This window comes from Falco peregrinus, chromosome 1 (assembly GCF_023634155.1).
Source record: "Falco peregrinus isolate bFalPer1 chromosome 1, bFalPer1.pri, whole genome shotgun sequence".
NCBI classification, from domain to species: Eukaryota; Metazoa; Chordata; class Aves; order Falconiformes; family Falconidae; genus Falco; species Falco peregrinus.
In genome coordinates, this window is record NC_073721.1 from 38,360,327 (window position 1) to 38,380,748 (window position 20,422).

General features: G+C 44.3%; 1 protein-coding gene across 1 annotated transcript; it reads left to right on the top strand.

Moving 5' to 3' along the window:
* The first annotated feature begins 329 nt into the window (after positions 1-329).
* Positions 330-18,390, top strand: BAG3 (BAG cochaperone 3). Its single transcript, XM_027789981.2, has 4 exons — positions 330-590; positions 11,877-12,233; positions 14,322-14,702; positions 17,012-18,390. The coding sequence occupies exons 1-4, from the start codon at positions 405-407 to the stop codon at positions 17,780-17,782; spliced, it is 1,695 nt and encodes a 564-aa protein (XP_027645782.2). The 5' UTR covers positions 330-404; the 3' UTR covers positions 17,783-18,390.
* Positions 18,391-20,422: the final 2,032 nt, after the last annotated feature.

Here is a 20,422-nt window from a genome sequence, read left to right on the forward strand (position 1 = left end):
GGCGGTGCAGCCAATGCCTTGTGCGCCTTCCCCAGCGCTGTCCCGGGGGCGGCCCCGCCGGGCTCCTCCACAGGGGACCGGGGAGGCGCGTCCCGCTGCTGCCCGGTGCCGCGGGGCCGGAGGGCGGCCCGGCCCGGCGAGACGCGTCCGGTAACCCGCGGGACGGCCGAGCCGTGCTGGAGACACCCAGAAGTTTCCAGCCAGCCGGCCGGCTCGCTCCGCAGCCCGTCCTCCTCCTCGTACGCGGCCCTCCCCCGGCCCTCGGCCCTCCTCCGCCGCCGCCCCCCGCGCCGCCGTTTCCAGACACTTCCAGCCCCGCGCCTCCGCCCCCCCGCCCCGCGGCGGATAAAGCCGCCGGGCCGGCGCCCCCGCCCGGCACTGGGCACGGCACGGCACGGCCCGCCATGAGCGCTGCCGCGCACTCCCCACCGCCGCCGCCACAGCAGCAGCCGCAGATGGAGGGCAGCGCCGAGCCGCTGCCCCCGGGCTGGGAGATCAAGATCGACCCGCAGACGGGCTGGCCCTTCTTCGTGGATCACAACAGCCGCACCACCACCTGGAGCGACCCGCGGCTGCGGGCGGCGGCGCAGGTACGGCGGGGGGGGCCGGCGCTGCCCTTTGTCTCTGGCGCACTGCGGGCCCCTCGCCGGCGCGTCACGGCGCCCGGTACCGCGGCCCGGCCGCGTTTGCTTCGAAGTCGGTTAAGCCCATCTGGCCTGTGGGGAGGCTCTGCGTCTGATGGGTCTGGTTGTCAGCTGTGAGCAGCCCAAAGAATGAATACCCTTAAAAAAATACGAAGCCCAGCCTGGACTCTTACTTGTCAAGGGTTTTTTTCTTCTCTATTTTTATCTTTATTTTTCCTTTTTTTTTGTAATCTTTTTTTTTTTTTTTGTTCTTTTCCTCTCCCGCTGTCTGGTAACAAACTCTCAGCAGCTGCCCGCTCTGGTTTTGCTCTCAAGCATGCTCAGAGAAAAGCCGTATCTTAGTCCAAATATGTCCATGGAGGGAGAGGCGGGAGGGGAGGGCGGCTGCGGCCCCGCCGGGCCCCGGGGCATGGCCCCTCGGGGCAGAGCCTCCCGCTCCGGGCCGCGCAGCCCTCGGACCCCCGCCGGTATTTCGCAGTGCAACGGCTGTGGGCAGAAAGTGCTGGAAACTGGAGCCGAAGTAGAAGTTGCCCGGTGGGAACAGGATTCTCGGCGGGGTTGCCGTGCCACTTGGCTGCGAGCGGCGTGGCCGCGGGCGGGGCCCCCCCGCCGGGGAGGGGGCTCCGCCACGTTACCCGGGCGCGGAGCGGGGCGGCCGGCGCCGGGAGAGGCGGGGGTGGCGGCGCGGAGCCGGGCGGCTGGCCGGGAGCCCGGGGCCGGCTGGGCCCGTGCTGCGCCGGGGGAGCCCCGGGCCGGGCGCCGCAGCCCCGGCTGTGAGCCGAGCCCCCAGCACACGGTGGCGGGGCCGCAGCGGCCCTGCGCCGTGCCCCTTGCCGCTATTCTGCTCCGCCCTCGCGTAGAAGGTGCGGGTCGAAGCGCTCGGCATAACTTATCATTTTAAGAACGGACTGCGTCTTAAAATAGCAGTTGCCCGGTTTGCGAGTGCGGGCTGTGAGCAGGCGCCTGTGCGAGGGCAGCCACGGGCTCTTCTGCCACAAACTAACCCCCACTGCAGCTTGCTCAGGGCTAGATCTATAAATAAAGGACATAATTCTAGTAATAATACAGAGAGGTCTTAGAAAAATGTAACGATAATACGAATATTGAGGCTGGCATAGAAAAAGGGCTTTAACTCTGTTTCAGGGGCACCATTTTCCTGCTGTGATGAGGCACCTGCTAACGTGGGCTGTTGCGGCAATAAAATAATACCTAGTATGGGGGTTTTTATAGCCATAAAACATACATGAGAAGAGTGCAGTGTTCACTCAGAGCTTCTGTTGTGGAAATACCGCTTGAAACTAACCTATTTAACTGAAAGGTCGTATTTAAGCTGCTTTTAATAATCTCAGCTACTCTGATGGATCAGTACTCTGCTTGAGTGGGTTCCATGGAAAAAAAAGCCCCAAATATTTTCACCCCTCTCTGATGTGAAATCTGTGGTAATGAAAAGTGCTTCCTCTTTTGCTGACTTGCATGGGTTATTACAGGTAGAGTTGCACCTGCTTGTGAATGGTTTATGTGGGATACACCTTTTTCCAAACAGGAAAATCTTATTCCTCACTATAAACAGAAATGTGTGTATGCTTTGGGATCATTCACTGAGAGAGACAGAAGTGCTTCCAGAGATGAATGTTGGAGAATTGTTGATTTTTTTGGGTGTTGTTGAAAGGAATAAAAGCTCCAGTTTATGGTGATAGAAGTTGTGTGTAACTGATCTCGTACAGCCATTCGTCAGAGCCTTGAGTTAAGAATATCTGCTGGAATTAATGGACAGCTTCTGAAATCACTTGCTTGTTAAGTACCAGTGTATTTCATAAGGACATGGGTACTATTTAGCAAAAGAATCTTGGAATTGGGCTCAAGGAAATATTTCTCTTCCTAAATATTTCCTTAGCTAGGCAATGCCAAAGAAGACAGCTTACCCACTGATACTGCAGTTCAAATCCAGCAGTGATTTTTGAAGGCATTACTTTTTTTAAAAATGGAAACGGTTAGAAAGGACAAAATCACAGATGCAGGGAGGGACTAGGTATGAACAGCTTTCTGATTTTCCTTATTCTCAGTCTAGCTCAAATGAGAACTTGGGAGCTTTTGAAGTGAGCTGAGAATTGGAAAGGCTGACTGTGTGTAAGACTTCATGTACCTTCATCGCCTTCAAGGGTGATGATACAAAGCGCAGACTTGTACAGAGTTTACTGATGCCTTGCTTTCTCTGAAATCAGGTGATTTTTTTAATCACCTTTATGATAGTCTTTAAATAACCTTCACACTATGGCTGTCAGTATTCTCTCTGAATATTTGTTCCCTTTCTGAAGAGATCTTGGCAATGAAATGAGGTATTACACTGTAAGTGGGCAACGAATGGAGCCACAGGTCTAAAGCCAGCTGGGCTTTTCTGGCTAAGTAATGTAGCCGAGACAGTATTAATAATGAAGTTCTGCTTTTCCCAATTGGATGGTCTTGATCTTCCCATTACTCTAGGCTTCACATCAGTGTAACTATGCTGACTGCAGCAAACCATACCAGATACATAATCAGGTAAAATGAGAAATGGCTCTTCTAAAATTTTAACCCATGACAGAGCCATTTTAAGTCAACAGAACCAGACCTTGTTTTTGCATTTAAATATGTATTTTACATGTGTTCATAGATTCAGGTGGCACTCTTGTTATTTTCTTGTTCAGTCTGGCCTTTTTTTTACTCACTTAAAGGATGGGTGTCCCTCCTCTGCGTGTTTAGTTTTATGACTTGTATGAAATGACTGCAGTGTAAGGCTGGACTAGGGAGGCCTTCCAGAGAAAGAAAAGAAAATCTCTTACCCTACTCCAGTGAGAAGTCATGACTTTGCAAATTACTGAAAAACATTTATTAACCAAACCTCTTGGTAGACTATAATTACTTTCTTTGAAGTGTGTAATTAGTTAATAAGACAGTCAAAGGAAAAGGTACAATCAATATCACTAAGTGTGTATATGCATACTTCTACTGAGCATTTAGTAGCACTGTCACTCTGCCTGTCTTTTTTAGTTGAATTACTGTTTTCCTGTGCTTACCTGTTGTTGGTGTTTTCTGTGTTAGCTTATGCCATCACAGCTCTGCATACTTTCTGCAAGTTTGCCTTAGTGTTAAATGGTTGTTTTCGGTATTCCCCAAAGTGTTGGTAAAAATAATTACATTTAAAGGACAAAACAGAAAGAGGCTTGTATAAACATTTATTGATGCCCCTTCCATATGTTGTTTCCACATGCAGTAAACCCAACGGGAAATGCTGTAGCTAAAAATAGACCAAAGGAATTGACTGTGCTGAGCCTTACTGGACTAATATTACAGTGATCGATAGCTCACTAATGCTTTAGGTTTGAGATAAAAGCTGTAGCAGCCAGCCACAAAGTCTGGGAGCAGTCAGTGAAGTGATGCATCTGTTGGTTGCAACGATGACTGCACAGGCCTGAAGGAAGCGAGGAGCAGCCATGGATGGCTTCGTTGGTATTTGGGGAGCAGCTACCTACACTGTTGGCATGTGGGGAACAACTAACTACACCTCAGTTTCTGTCCTCACCCTTCATGACTCTTGTGTCTCTTTTCTCTCTGCTTCCCCAAATAAGTCTTAAGTCACTCGATTCCCATCTCTTTAGCAGTGAACTTATTTTTGAGCACTGACTTCTTGCGTTCAAGTTGACTGAAAAATTCTTGGTAGACTAAATTAGAAATTGCACTAAAAGTTCAATACAGCCTGTCTGAAAACTCTGCGCCTTCTATGGCGCTTCACACCAGCGAAGGGAATGTAAGACTAGGTAACAATTTAGGTGTCTCTTACCTGCAGTTCTTTTACATTACTTATGCTGATGTGTGTTCTGTCACAGTCAGGTTAATGAGTTAGTTGCAGGATTAAAAAGGTACTATATATAAAAGGCATAATATGTATGAGTGGTAAAATTATCAGTAGGGAATTTTTGGAGGCTTGTGTACTGGCTTTGTCCAGATTCCTTGAAGCTGCTTTGTGTAGTTTTTTCAAGCCCCCTTTGATAGAACATGGTAAGCAGGGAGTTAATTTATGGAGATACCGATTAATCTGAAAACCAAGGGTGGATCAGATTGGAAATCAGAGAAAGGAGCACAAGGAAATGGTGCTAGAAATAAGCACTGTCTGGGCAAGAGGGAGAAGCAGGGAGGGTTTTGCATGTTTCTGTGTAACTCCTGACACAGTGTACCCCTTACCTAAAGGAGGAAGGAAGAGTATTTGTGCCAGGGGGCAGCATTCTTACCTATGAATCATATTTTTATATTTTACAACATACACACAGGCAGGACTTATGCTGTGTGGTTTTGGAAAAATAGAATTGTTACCACTTGAACAATGATAAGGCAGGCAATAATCTTAACAGGCTTTGGGGTATACAGACAGTATCACTCTCTGGGCAACTCCACCTCTTTCTGTGGCAGCTATGCCCTCTCCTTGCCAAGTGAAACAGAAATATGAAATGGAATAAATGGCTTGTTCACACAAATTATATTACTTAATTATAGACAAAAAAATGTATCTTCAGACATGTTGTAGAAGCTGTTGGTTTGATTCTTTATTTTTCCTTCCTGGTTTTACAGACAGGAAAATGAGACGTGGAGTGGGGGAAGCAACTTGTCTAACATTGCCCAGTAGGTCAGGTAGCATGAAAGTACTTTATTTTTTTTTTTTTTTTTTGTTTAAATGGCTGATGGCAAAGCCTTGTAATGGATAAATAGGGTGCAGTGTAGCAGGTGTTTTTATAGTGCTAGAAAATGGTTGTTCAAGGAGGTCAGAAAACTTCTGTGTGCGAAATGAAATATGAATGAACATGTAGATCCTAACAATAACCTGTGCAATTCACAGCCAACTCTTCAATTGTTAGCTACTTATTCACCTTTTTTATGCTTTGGTGTTTTGCTAGTTCTTGAGGCTTGTACTTTGTTCCATGTTCCACATTTCTGGCTCGCAGCTAATAGCAGGAAAGCAACAGGTTGACCACCTGCTGCTTAGGTAAGCAGGCAGTGAACTGAAATAACTGAATAAAGTGTGTCATTCTCATCACCCTTGACAAGGATATTTCTGTTGGCACTCTAAAGAGCTTTTCTTTAACCCCGTCCATTAAAGCTGATAGGATGGGTAGTGATACCAGCTCTCTAAGAGTGCTTACTCTTTGTAGCAGTCAGTGCTGCTTTCTCTGAACATGTTCAGTTTGGCCCATCGGATTGTTTTGGTGCATGGGCCAACTTCCACTCATGGGCATAAAGGGCAAGTTTTGTCCTGTCTGCACCAAGGCATTTTAGCCAAAGAAAGAATGGTCTTAGTGATCAAAAGAAGAACAGTTTTAGTTTTGAAACAAGATTGGCCTGCAAGATAGCCAACGTTACTTGCTCCAGTAAGGCTGTCTGTTCTGGAAAGCTTAGGAATAGATTTCTCCTCAAATTTTTAATGGTGTTTATTTATTTCTAATGACATCATTGTGCTTCATCATTAGAGCATATGTTAATGTAATACGTGCATAACACAACATGATGATTACAAGAGAGAACAAAAGGCCTATTTGCCTATACATGTGTATGTTAGGAAATAGAGCTCAGCATTCAACAAGGGAAACATCAAAAGCAGCTTGGCATATAAATGGGTTACATGATGTGACCAACAGAGTTCTACTGAGACAGCTCATGCGACTGAGCTTATTCATGGTTCCTTCAGTCATTAGCTAATGATATCTTGCTTAAATGCCTATGTGCTCAGTATATATATTTAAGCACAAATTATGAGTAAAAGAGTGAGCATGTGAAAACCTTCAGTAGCTGAAGCACGACAGGAGGAAGTCAGGGGTCAGCGCTGAGAGCAAATCACTCTCCACCTTCCCACTTGTCTACTTCTCTGGGAAGTATTAATGAAATGTACTTTATGCTAATGTTGTACTATTAATATGCTTAAACAGAAAGCAGTGTTGAGAAACTTTTTAGGAGTACTTGGATATGCCGATTTCTGTCGGTGGCAAAGCTAGTGTAGTAGTTTAGATTTATTTACTTAGTACAACAGAAAAGAAAGAAAAGGTCTGGCCAAAAGTAAAATACAAGTGGATGTGAAATCTAGTTCTAATGGCTAAAGTTTTGCCTTTCCAAGACATAAAATGGTGAGGGTTTAATAACTGGAATTGGTACACCATTCTTGGATACAATTGTTGGGTACTGCTGGCGGTTTTGGTTATTATGGCAGCGTCTGATAAAAAATAATTTGAATATATGTGTAAAGAAAACTTACTTGTGGTATTTTGGTCACTGGTTTTAGTTACCGTTGTATTCTGTTGTGGAAGAACAGAATTGTATTACTCCCTTCTTGCTGAATATGTAGGATCTGGCTTAAAATCACAGGAGCTGTTCTCTCAAGTCACATTTTGTCAAATACTGGTGTTTTCTCAGTCATTTGAGCAACCAGAGTGCTTTCATTTGCATGATACTTTATAGCAGCAGCTTAGAAGTTCAGAATGTAGTTCAGTAGACCTTCTGTTTGCATACAGAAAGAGATTGTTCATCTCTTGGGAATGTTAGTGAAATTTGTGTTCCTTTGCTGGATCATATTTACAAAACAAGCACAATTTAAATATTTGCATTGCTGTTTTGCAAGAGCTGCAAAGGTGCTACATGTGTGTATAATGCATAACATGCTTTAGAGAACTTAATTCACTGTACTGCAAATAATATCAGTACAGGTCAAGAAACATGGCAGTATGATGGCAGCAAAACCGGCTTTTTAACTTTTTCTATAGACCACTTCAGTATAAGAGGAAGGAAAAATGTATTGTGCAAGGAGTCTCAGAAAGGAGATTGCAAGTTTGGCAGAACTATTCAAGTAATCTAATTTCATTCCATTAGTACAGCCATCTGGATGACTCCAGTGGCAGTTTGCTAGCATCAGCAGTGACTGAATTTGCAGGTTTCTGCGTTTCAGTCTGGAATAGCACTTAAGCAGCCACCAGGACCCATTAGGAGTTATGCCATTATCTACTCCGGATAGATAGTACAGCTGTACCAGGAGTTCTTTTTTGTGGTTTTTCTCTTGCTGTCAGTGTTCTTCAGCCTAATGCCACACAGTGTCAGAACTGACTTAAAATCTGAGCAAGTTTGAGGATTTTAGTGTCACTCCTGACCGTGCCCTTCCCATGGGAAGCCAAGAGTAGGATGTGGGGGTATGAAGTGTTTTTTCCAATTGCACAACTTGTGCTGGCTGCACCTTTATTTATCATGGTGATGGCCTCACAACAGAAACGCATGTCCTCGTCCTGAGAGGTGGGAGCGCTGTCATTCCTGCTGAGCAGATCTCCCAGCGCAGCTTGGCTCTCCCGCTCGCAGCTTGTCCAAAACACAGCGATGCTCTTCTTTCGTTTGACTGGCCGTGGTGACTCCTTGACGCTTGCTGGGCACCTCCTGAAATGGTGGATGGGGCCTGAGCTGCTGGCTGATTCAGGCCTACGTGCAGTGTAGGCCAGGACTGTTGTTAACATTTCTGAGCTGCTAGAGGGAGACTTCTGCATTTTTGTGCTCCGTCCTTTTTGGGGATTGTGTCTCTTAAATGTAAAAGAAACGTGTGATCCCAGCCAGGATTCCGGCGGTGCTGGTGGTCAACCCTGCTGCTTATGGGGAAAATTCATTGATACTCTGAGAATAATACAGTTTTTCTCAACTTCATTGTCAAGAACTTTTTGTTTCCTTGGATTGAGGGCAGGAGAAATTTACTTCAGCTTTTTAAATGCAGTAATATGAGGTGGTTTTCTGGTCTTTGTGCTTAAACTAGGAAGGATGATGGACTAAGGCTTGTCACTTGTTTATTGGTCATATCTCTCTGTGTAGATTTGTGTTAAATGTGAGCTCTGGGCTTTTTCGGATAGCATGTTTGTTAATATAATGAGCAAGAACTATTTGATAGGAGGCAAATGAAAACAAAACACAGCCATTTTTGGTCTCCTGCCTACCTCTTCTGTGGGATGGGAATTAAAGTATTCAGAAGGAACCCATGAATCTCTGCTCTGTAGTGTTAAGACTAGAGTATTCCAGAGCTCGATTCCATTCCTCCTCCTTGGCTGCAGTGTCCCCAGGCACACCTGAGCTTCTGAAGCCTTCCAGAACCTGTTTGTCCAGGCTGGAAATGCAGGTTTCCATGCACCAAGCAGAACTGAAAAGCTTGACTATGGGGGAGTATTGGGATCCACATGCACTCACTGTTCTGCTGGATTCTCACTAAAAATGAACTTAAACCACTTGCAGCCACCTTCCTGAACCCAAGGCCTCTTTAGTCTTCAGTCGTGGTGCTGTAGTGTCATTCCTCAGTGCAGGGCGTTTCAAAGTACACGGGATTGTGCATGTTCATGGACATACCAAATGGTGGGAAGAAAGGGAACAGGAAAGAAGGAATGTTGAGGATGTGGTGATTAGAACAGTTGCTTGTGCGAGCCAGTTTTTTAGAGTTACATACCAGTTCAGTGTCGAAGAGAACAGTGTGGGTCAGGAAGAGCAGTTGTGATGAGAGCACCTTTCCTAACTATGAAGCAGAGGGATCTGAGCTACTGATGATGGGGGGGGGGGGGGGAGGGGGAGGGATGCTGCACTTGTTCCTTTGCTGAGAACTGCTGCAGTGTGACTGCTGTTAAGAGACACACACAAAAATTGGTCTGTGGTTAGCAGACCTGACTTCGGGGGAGAAAATGCCTGGATCAGAGGACCAGTTCAAAATACTGACTTTCCCCAGGAGCAGCACAGCTTGTCTGAAGATGTAAGAATAAATGACAGGTTATGAGACTATAGTTTATGCTGTGGCTCTTACAGGGGTCGGCGTTTCTATTAAAAAAAAGCATTAAACTTGCCAGAAGTTTAACCTTGGATATAAACTGAATGGTTTGAAAAAGCAGTCCAACCTGATTTTTCTTTGGTTTTGGGCTGGCTCTTTTGTATTTCTTACCAGGGCTTAAGTTGCAGAGGCAGATTTCTCAGATAGCAAAGATAAAAAAAAAAGGGTTCAAAACAAGGGCAGCCTGAAGGGTCTGAAAATTAAGCCAAGGGAGGGGAAGGCCCATGGTCAGACTCCCAGGAGGGTGTTAAGGGGGGGGGGGGGGGGGCAGGAAGGCAGTGGGACACTGTCCCTGTTGAAGCCTTGGCAAGCATTTGTCATTGTGGCTTACTCCAGAAGATGGAAGGTCTTATCCCCAAATGGAGCAGTTCAGAACATTAGACCCCTAAAATGCCAAGAGAAGAGCTGGCAGCTAGGGCAGATCTGTCACCCACCCAGGTGGAACGGAGCAAGCATGGCAGAGAGCCTTCTCATGTCAGGGCATCTATTGGTGCTGCTGCCCCGACCCTTTCTGCAGGGAGTCTGGCAAGGCTGGAAGTGAGTGAATCTCCTTTTTATAGCCGGGGGAGCCGTGCCTGTAGGTGGGGTGGTTGGCAGCCTGTGTCCTGAGAAAACTCTCGTGTTTCACCCGCCTGCTCCCTCCGTCAGGGAGACTGTGCGGAGCAGCTGGGGCACGCTGGGCGCAGAATGCCGGAGTCAGCACCGGGCGAGCAGCAAGGTGCTTCTTCCGACTGTCGAACCATCAGTTTCCCTCCCAGCTCGGCAGCCTGCTCGGCTCCACGCGCCGGCAAACATTTGGCTCTGGCTCTGCCTCACATTGTTGCTAGCTGAGCGCACCTCAAATTTATTTTCCGGCAAATGCAGTTTGCTGGCGTAACGTTGCATCCCTCCGGATCCTGGGAGAGATGGCTGCTGGGAGTGCTGTGGGCTCAGGGCCGTGCTGGTGAACTGGGAAATGGTTGTTGGTGCCTGGGGTCCTGAAGCCCCCTGACAGCCTGTGTGGAGCAGAGGAATGCGGTTTCCTGGTGGGGTGAATTCAAAATGACTCATCGGTCAGCAGTGGATCCGGTGCAGACCTTGGCATGAGATCATCCTTTCTCTGCAACTGGAAAAGCCAATTGAAGATTATTTCTCTGTGCGAACTTTCTAGGCCTGGCTCTCCTTTGTGCCTTCTCCAGAATTTTTCCGTTGTTTGTGGAGGGTTTTTTTAATGAGTAAAAGGAAATGCAACATCAGGGCTCTGACTTTGAACTTGGTCCTTTGAGTACTTGCTACCTTTATTTTAATAGCTTGCCTACATAATAGCCTTTATTCTCTGCAGTTTCACTGCTTACAGGAATTCTCAGAAATTACTTTTTAAGGGGATACTGTCATACAGGAAGAACACTCAAAATCGGGTTGGTAAAATATTCTTAATGAATGAGTATGTTAATGTGTACAGAAGCAACATAAAATATTTTTGCCGCTTAAACACCTCTTTAAAAATAGGGTTTCCAACACTTGCACCATATGTCCCCTTATTAAATTCTCCTCTTACTGAATAATGACATTACCCTCTGAATGACAGAGGTGCTTGTTATATGATCTGACTTAGAGATACATCTGGAACTTGGCCCTCGTGGGGCCTCAAAATAGAATGACCGATGCAGGAAGAACTTACTAGAGGACTTGTGAGGGCTCTTAGTACAAACCACTTCCACCCTTGCCAGAGCTTTGACATTGTCTGGTGAACATACTCGGGCGACACAGGATTTCAGCTTGCTTTTCAGTGGTTTTCCTCTTCATTACACTATCCTGTCGTCTTTTCCCTCAGTATTTGCTGAACTGGATCCTCACCTTGCTGAAAGTGAATATATTCTTCAGTATGCAGCATCATACTGCTCAGATAGCCAGTGGGAAGAGCAATACCAACATACATTGTGCTTCTGGTGGGATTAGGCTTCCTTGGAAGTACCTTTTCAGATGTTACCTGTAGCATGGGTGAGTTCTGAGAGGTACTAAGGAAATGCCTCTGGTCCCACACACACTTTGTTGAATTGGAAGAGCTCCATCTGAAGGGGTGGGCTGTTGGCTAAATGCAGGTAATGCACACTAAGTAAGAGATCCTGCTGTAATTAGGCAGGTGTTTTAAAGCCAAAGTTGGTAGTTATGAGAAGTGAGGGTAAAAGCCTCATATGTAAGCAGATTTTTTTTTTAGCTTCGTCTCTTCTCTTGCCTGCAGATCTGGGGTGTTAGCACCTGCTGTTAGCTGCCCTGCACGGACCTGAGAGAGTCAGAGCTTCTTATATGCAGCTGATATTGGGACAGACCTTTAGGGCAGTTCTTTCTTGCCAGATGTATTGAGCTACCAAGTGCTATGTGATGTTTTTAACTTCTAGGAAGGCCAGTCATCAGCAAATGGTCCATCTCGTGATAGCCCCAAGCAGCTGCCAGCAAGAGAAGGAAACATGGGATACCCCAAGCTCCGGGCTGGCTATATCCCTATTCCTGTCATCCATGAGGGCATCGATGGCAGACAGCAGCACCCGTGCTTTTCTGCTCCACAGCCTGGTGTGCAGCGATACAAGACAGAAGCTGTGCCTACTACGGTGCAGGCACAGCCACCTCTAAGGGGGGCCTATGCCGGCCCCGAGTCCCCTCCGAGGGGACCGCCGGAGGCTTCTCAGACAGATAAACAATGTGGACAGACAACAGCAGCTGCAGCAGCCCAAGCGCCGGCCGCACACGGACCCGAGGTAACTTGTCAGTGTTGCTGGGGTGTGTTTGCATTGGTCCTTGCAGCATTTATGGCCTGAATGTCACGCGGGTAGTTTATCCTTCAGAAAGCCAAACTTGCCACAGGATTGCATTTTCCCAATACTTCCAGAGTATTAAAATGCAAAAGTGCACAGTCATGGCAGCATAAATATGTAAGGTTTTTCTAGCATAGCTTGCTTTCATTCTAGAATGGTTCTGCAGAAATCAATGCATGTAAATGGCTTCTGCAGAAAGGGAGCCTCAGAGCTGCCCAGGGCCTGCAGCAGGGGAGGACTGTTTATACTGGTTCCCCCACAAGCGGAGGATATAAAGTCTCTGTTCTGCACCGTGAGTCACACCGAAGTGATCAAAGCAGGAGAGACAAAACTGAAGTGGCCAGTTGGCTAACAACCCAGACCATTTCACAAGTCCTATTGCTGTGATCTTTACTTTCCAATTTAATATTTCAGGTGTATTCAGTGTATAGATTAAAAATACTTGACAATTAACTTTTACAGCCATATGGATGTTTGTCCTTCAGTGGCATGTTAGAATATTTTCAAACTGTGAACTCTTAACAAAAAGCAAGCAGGGTGACTTTTTTTTTTCGGAAGGCAGGATTTTGGTTTGCCTGTTCTCTCTAGACATTTTACAGAATTGGTATTCTTGCAATATATGGAAATACCATCCTCATTTTTATTCAAAGTAAGATGAGCAGGAAATTCAGCCTTCACCAGGTCTGTAATTCAGCGGTGGTGGCTTTTTCTGAACCCTGTCTGGAGTCTGAGGAACATAATTAAAATTCTGTTAGCAGGTTTCTTCAGTTGTCTTGATTAACGATGCCTTGTCCATGCAGTACCAGGACAAGAGGCTCAGCTTTTCCTTCTCCCAACACTGCACAGCTTTGCCTTGTATGTAGAGTGGCTTCAGGAACATGTCTTCTGTGCCTCTTACTGAAGTCCTCTGAGATAACTACTGAGGACCTCAGAACTTGCTGTTACAAGCTTTAGGCAGCACAGTGTGGGTATCGACTGACCAGAGCCTGTGATTGTACCTTCAGACCCCATGTCAACAAGACTACCAGCAGTGGTAAGGATGGGTACCATAATGCAAACCAGCATTTTCACAGGCAGCTGGGCAGTTCACCAGCACTGAAAGAAGGGTCATGTTCCCCTTGTGCCTTGCCTGCCCTTTTCTTGTCTTCTGGCTGTGTGGTCCTGTTCTCTCCTCTGCCAGCTCCAGGCTTTCACTGAGCTGTGTAACAAACCCATCAGGAAATCATTTTTTTCCTCTTAGTGAGTGAAACTGGTCAGAGAATAGCCTGGCAGCTGCTGGCATTGGTGCAGAGTAGGTGAGGTGATGGATTGGCATAGCAGGAGGTGGGAGGGAGCTGTGAGCAAACAAACTGCCTTTCCCCAAACTGCAGACCCACAAATTGGAACAGGCTGGGAACTGGATTCTGCAGTGAGCCCAGTGCTTACTTCTGCTAACAGCAGGTTGAAGCTAGTGTGGCTTTTGCTGCTGGTGCCAAGGGGCTAAGGTGTTGGGAGGGCCTGGGGGGGGGAAAGGGAGCATTAGCCATATGTGCATTGCCGTAGCCTGCTACTCAATTACATACTTAAAAAAACAAACCAACCCAAAACCAAACAAACAAAAAAACCCAAACAAACAAAATCTGTTAGTGTGACTGGGATCAGAAGTCTAGATGTTGTATGCCTCTGTTACGGGGTTGGTTTTTTGTCTCTAGCATGTAATTTGTTTGCTTAACTTCAGTTTACCTCAAATTTAACAGGCTTAGACAGGAACAGCCATGCAAAAGTAGCAAACATTCTGACTGAGCATCCACTCCCTGCTCATTTGAGGGCTGGGAATGCTGTAGCTCAGGTTTCTACTTGTTATAATGATGCTCTCAACTTCTGTGGTTTTATCTAGTGAGGCCCTTGGCCAGAAAACCAAGGAAGTGGATCCCTTGTGTGCTGGAAACATGAGTTCAGTTTCTGTGACCATCTCCTTTTCTCTTTGGAAATTAAAAGTACTGTGAGAACAAAATGGTTAAAATACAATAATGGATTTTGTTTTTGTGGCAGCCTCAATCTCCTGGAGCTTCCGATTCTTCAACCGCTTCCCCTCAGTCCTCTGGCAGACCCAATGCAGGAAGCCATCAGCTTCCTCGTGGTTATATTCCAATTCCTGTGATCCACGAAAATATCCAACGGCAACCAACACAAGTCTACCATCAGGCACAGAAGACCCACTACCCTGCCCAGCAGAGTGAATACCAAGCCCACCAACCAGTGTTTCATAGAATTCAACCAGATGAGAGGGAGCCCAAGACGGCACGAGCGCAGTCTCCGTTCAGAGTGTCTCAGAGAGGCTCGTCGAGCCGTGAAAGCTCACCAGCCAGAGTTACCACCCAGATACAGCCCCCAGCTCCCATCCGAGTGCAGACAGTTGTAGACAGACCCCAGGTATGTAGAATGGGGAAGGGAATTACCTGCCAGGTATTTTGTTCAGTGTGGCTGGAGCTGAAAAATTAACTTGTACTCACAGGTATGTGAAAGCACGTAAAGCAGTCTCTATTTCTGGCTTTAAAACAAACCAGGAGATACTGAGATAATGTTATAAGCAAATTGCCTTTCCACCTATCGGGAGTGTGGAGTCTTTAGATTACTGAAATATGATTTAACACACAATTTGATTTTCCTCTCGTCAGAGTATAATTTGGTGTAATTACACTGAGGTCACAGATGTTGCATTATGTTTGTGAGAAGAAAATCAGGTCTCTGGGATTTATGACATCTGTGTAAATATACTTCATTGATGTCTCAGAACCATTTAGGATAGCATCAGACGAACAAAGTAATTTTAGTCATGAAGAAAGAGGATCACCAAAATCTAGTCTGAGCTTTTTATTCTTCCTACATAAAGCACGCTCTTGCTCATAGAACATGTTGCTCATCAGACGTTTTTTCCATGTTAAAATTATTACTAAAACTACAGCTAAGGACTGCTGGGAATTTGACAACCGAGTGTGTGGAAGAGGGTATGTACGAAAACAAGACTTGATTTCCTCTCTGGAGAGATTTCACATTAAAAATGTGAACGAACAAAAAAAAATGACAGGAGAAGTATTAGGTTGATACCTTTGAAAACCCAGGTGCTAGGACAAAATGATGAAGACTTCAGATTTAATGGCACGTTCTGCGTTATGTTGTCTCACAAAGGGAGTTCTTTAGTCAGTGTGCAGAGTCAAGATACCATTTATTGCATGTCTGCGCAGAGATGGGAGCTAGCTGCTAAATGCACAAAGCTAGCATTCCTCTTCACACATTGTAAAACATTTTATACACTTCGAACAAGGGTTTACAATTACATTTAGTAATTAATAATTTAATTCTCATTGGTTCTTACAAGCCTCATTTCTGTTTAAAGGTACAGCATTATTTTCTTTCACCTTGCATGTTCTGTGGGGAGGGGGCTTTGTTAGTAGGGGGCTTTCTTTGCTGGAGGGTGGATGTTTTAGTATGCTAATTAGAGTAGTTCATGCCTAGTTCAAGTAATTCTTGTTTGGTCTCATTAACCATTTCATTCTCTTGGAGCTTACCTTGTTATGCCCCAACTTGAGGTATTTGTGGTGTCTATTCCTTCTCCCAAGGCTAGGAGATAGTTTTGAATTGGAACTATTTGAATTTGAACTATTTATTAAAATAATAGTTTTATTAACTATTTGTAACATCCTCATTTTTACAACGTCTTTCTTGTTTTTATTATAAATATTTAAGTACTTTTGTCTAAATTTCAAGTTTGATCTAATATTGAGCCAGCTGATTAGGGAACTCAATTCACACCTGTAAAAATAAGTTAGCATTGTAACTGTAATCAAATTTTGTGCTTGAAAGCAGTAACAGCTTGTCAGTGTAGGCCATTTACTTACTTGGTTTAAATGTAAATGTGTAGGTAATTTTGCTTCAGCCATGTTAATCCGTGAGAGCTGGATGTAGTACCTTCCCAAAATCACGGTATATATGCACAAGTAAGTGGAGGGGGTGGCAGGGGAAGGAGAATACAGGTCTCGCTAATTCTAGTTTTCTGCCAAGATTTCAAATATAATCTCAATTTCAAGAAACTTCTGATTTGATAACAGTTAGATTTGTAGTAACCCTAGGGATTGTCTCTAATCACTACAGTGTAATAAGATTGACATAGTAACCTCTTCATGTAAGTACTGTAAAGATAGAACCAGTAGAAGTGAAAACAAGCAGTAAAAAAAGGAATGTCCTGAAAATGGGAACAGGATGAGAATAGCCCAAAATGTGATTAAAACTCAAAAGTAGTTAGTTTTCTGAGAAACACAGCTCTTAGTTAGTGGTGCACTGGGGATGAAATCTCGACTGTGCTGCAGTCAGCTGCACCAAATCTTACTGGCTTAAGTCAGGTGAGGGCTTTGCTCTTAAGGTGATATCTTATAAAACTGCTCATAGGGCTGATTTTAGTGAGCATGGGCAGGATTTGGTGGGTTGAAATTTAATGTCTTAAGAGTTCATTGGTGCATGTAATCAGCAATGGCTTGGAAACGATAACTGAACTCTTAAGCACAGTGCTGTTTTATTTTAAAACAGTAAAATTCAGCAATGCACAGGAAAAGTTAATCACCTGGTGTGTGCAAAAATTGCACTTCTAGAAGTACAGAAAATTGGATGTTAGATTTCTTGTCCTTTAGAAGGAAATAAGGAGTGCTGTTCACTGTGTCTCAACACAAACTTGCCTTGCTCACCAGGTTTCTCAGCAACAAGCCCCACCTCAAGAACCACTGAAACCATCCCCACCACCTGAAATCAAACCTGAAAACAAGGCAGTCCCACCCGAAAGTGAGGCACCATCATCTTACATCCCAATTCAGGTCACCCACCAAGAACCAGATTCTAAACTACCACCCCAGAAGCCTCCAGCCCAGGCAGAGAAAGCTGACAAAAAAGTTCCCTGCCCAGCTAAGATTGTTCCCCCCCAGGAAAGGCCACCTCCTGAGGAAGCAGCAACACCGAAGACGATGGAAACAGGAGAACCTGAAAAGCATCCTGGTGTTTTGAAAGTGGAGGCAATTCTGGAGAAAGTACAAATGCTTGAGCAGGCAGTCGACTCCTTTGAAGGCAAGAAAACTGACAAAAAATACTTGATGATTGAAGAGTACTTGACCAAAGAGTTGCTAGCCCTAGACTCGGTGGACCCCGAGGGTCGTGCGGATGTGCGCCAGGCCAGGAGAGATGGTGTAAGGAAGGTCCAGAACATTTTGGAAAGACTTGAACAGAAAGCAGAAGATGTCCCAGAACCTGTTCAAGTTGATGGACTTCAGCCAAACTTGCCAGAGCCTAAACCACCACAGGAAATCATGGAGATTGAGCCTGTGGTAGTCAAGAGCAAGGGAGATGCCAGTAACAAAGATGCCAAAGAGGAACCCAAAGTGGAAAGACATCAGCCTGAAACTAAGGAGGAAGTGTTTACCAATCTCACCACTACAACAAACACATCTAATAATCCAACTGAACCATAGCCACGTGCTGGAATTAAAATCTCTCAGACTTTATAACTTGAAGTGTGTTTAAGTGAATTTTAAGTTGCATGCATTTCCAGAGCTCTTTTCAACTGGTTTTTAATCAACATAGCAGCTTGGGACACAGTAAACACTCTGTTGGGGGAAGGAGGGAGTTAGAAAGTAATGCATTTATCCTTTATTCTTACACTATGTAAAAGACATGTTTCAAAAATAAACCCTGTACATTAATCACTTGTAGATCAGCTGAGTGGAGGAAAAAAGCCAGCTACTTCAGGGTTAATATTGATGCGTGTTGTTTAGGGTGTATTCTTTTGCAGGTGATTTTTGTAAAATCAGTGGCCTGCATAGTCAGAATACCAGTCCTTTTAAGTATAGCCACTCTTAACAGCAATGTTTTTATTTTTAATGTTCACAGTTGGGCACTTTAAGTAATGATGGATAGAAAGTGTGTAAGAAACTGTAGGGATATTTATATGTGTGCAGGACTTCAATGCTATATTTTAAGAGGGAAATAAAATAATATAGAAGCCTAATTTAGTCCTGTGATTTTATAAGCTGGAAATGTAAGGGCAGTATTTGGTTTCAAATACACTCTTCTAAACACAGATATTTTTTTTTTTCTTTTAGCCCATCATTGTAGTTTGTCTGATAGCTGCTTTCTCATCAAGACCAAAATGTGCCTTTCTTCTTTCACTTGCTTCCTTTTAATGTTGTTTCTGTATCACATACATGAATTGAGGAAAGAATTTGGCTTAGTATTTCCTTTTACTTCTCCCCCTGGCCTTGGGAGTTTCACCATTTGAGGTACCACTCAAAACCATTTAGCAGAAGTGTTTATAACATTAAGAAATCTATCTACTGCTGTTGTCTTACAGAAATATACTTTCCAGCATCTGAACTTGTTCTGCAAAGTCAGTAGTCTTTTTATTAACAATACTCCTGAATTTCCAGCCAAACACACTCTGTATTCATAGAGCAAATATAATTAAGAGGTAGTCTTTTCACTTTGTGAACTATTAAAGCAATACTTCATGGTTGCTCTAAGTGACTGGCAACTTAGGCTTAAGCAAGGGACATAAAACATACTTCAGCTACATCCTTGTAAAATGGAAGCAGCAGAGTCAGACCAGTGCCAAATGAGTGCAAAGGATGAAGGGGTCATGAACAAACTCCAAAAGTTACCTTTGACTTGCATTTGTAAAATGAACAATTTTTTTTTCTTTTTTCTTTTTTTACATGATAGCATATGAGGAAACTTAAGTATAGCTGTTCGAAGGCAACTGATTACTTACTGAATTATACTCCGAATCATGAGATTAGATTGGTAATTAGGTTTAAACCCATCTAGAAACCTTGTTTTAAGAGGCAAGTTGAGAGCAGTCATCTAGAACTGTCACTTGTTACATTAAAATAACAATATAGCATGTGACTTGTAATGCAACAAGTGTTGTGAAGTAACAGTTGGGCTGTGACCTGTCTGTTTAGCTGTAAGTAGAAGGTTGATGCTTCTTTTAGTTTCATTTTGATAGTCAACAATGCCATGTAAGAATACACAATGTCTTGTAACTGTTTGGCTACTCTAGCTCTTGGAGCAGCATGGTAGGCATTCTAGCAGAAGAGGTGTGAAAGTTCATCTGCCTGCATAATTCTTGTATGAACTCACTTCAGTGACACATTCTCCTGCAGGGTTAAATTTCAGTTGAGGACATGCATCTCTGACATCATGTAACAAAAATATTTAAATCAAGGAAAATCAGCCTTGAGTTCTTGCAGTTAAGCTATAAACAAGGTCTGTGGGAGATGTGAGGCTCTGTCTCCTTCTGGTTTCTCTTGGTAGCCCAGTAAACTAACTCAGATCAAAACCACCTCATTAGTTGAGATGGTAATGTGGAAATTCAGATTATAGTCATAAAAACATACCATTTACAGGAAGTTAAGCAGGTGCTATCCTTGTAAAATGTGTCATTCACTGCTAATGGAGCCTGATTCATGTTACACCATTCAGTGCTGGTCAGAGTAGGTGGAGTCAAATTTAATTACAACTTTTTTTTTTTTTTTTTTAAAGAAGCAAAGTTAGAGGTAGAGTTACACTCCACTAAGCGGTACTTTAAAAGTTGATTATTTAAGTCCGTGATGATACTGCAGATTAGGTACTACTCAAAATGAAGCAAGGTTTCATGATCTGGCCTAATAAGGGAAAGCAGATTTGGCAGTCCTGGAGCTGCAAGGCTGTTGCTCTGAGTCATAGTCTCTCTTTGTTTCCTCTGTTGCTCAAGAGTAAACTACACCCAGTCCAGCATATATGTCTTGACGCATCAGCATAGCTACAAATTCGGCATGTGGGCTGGGAGGAGGGAGTTGTGAAGGAGGGAACAGATGGAAGATTCCCTCCCATTCCCTGTAAACATCTGAGCTGTGCTTTGCAGAGCTTCCTTGCATTGGTACCAATGATGTGGCTATCTGGCAGAGGAGAGGAAAAGGCTTCTCTATTACCTGCTGTTTTGGCAGTGTGTTACTAGTTGGTTTATGGCTTGACCCTGGATAACTAACTGGAAACTTGGCTTTGAAACTGGTAGAAAGTAGAGTTTTAATACTAGGGATAAGAATTATGTTACATTGTATCACATAACTTTTCAA

Excerpts from the sequence above, each read along its gene's own strand:
- BAG3 (XM_027789981.2), top strand. The coding sequence starts at position 405 with ATGAGCGCTGCCGCGCACTCCCCACCGCCGCCGCCACAGCAGCAGCCG. Across the intron at positions 591-11,876 it reads GGCTGCGGGCGGCGGCGCAG|GAAGGCCAGTCATCAGCAAA; the intron begins GTACGGCGGGGG and ends TTTAACTTCTAG. Across the intron at positions 14,703-17,011 it reads CAGTTGTAGACAGACCCCAG|GTTTCTCAGCAACAAGCCCC; the intron begins GTATGTAGAATG and ends CTTGCTCACCAG.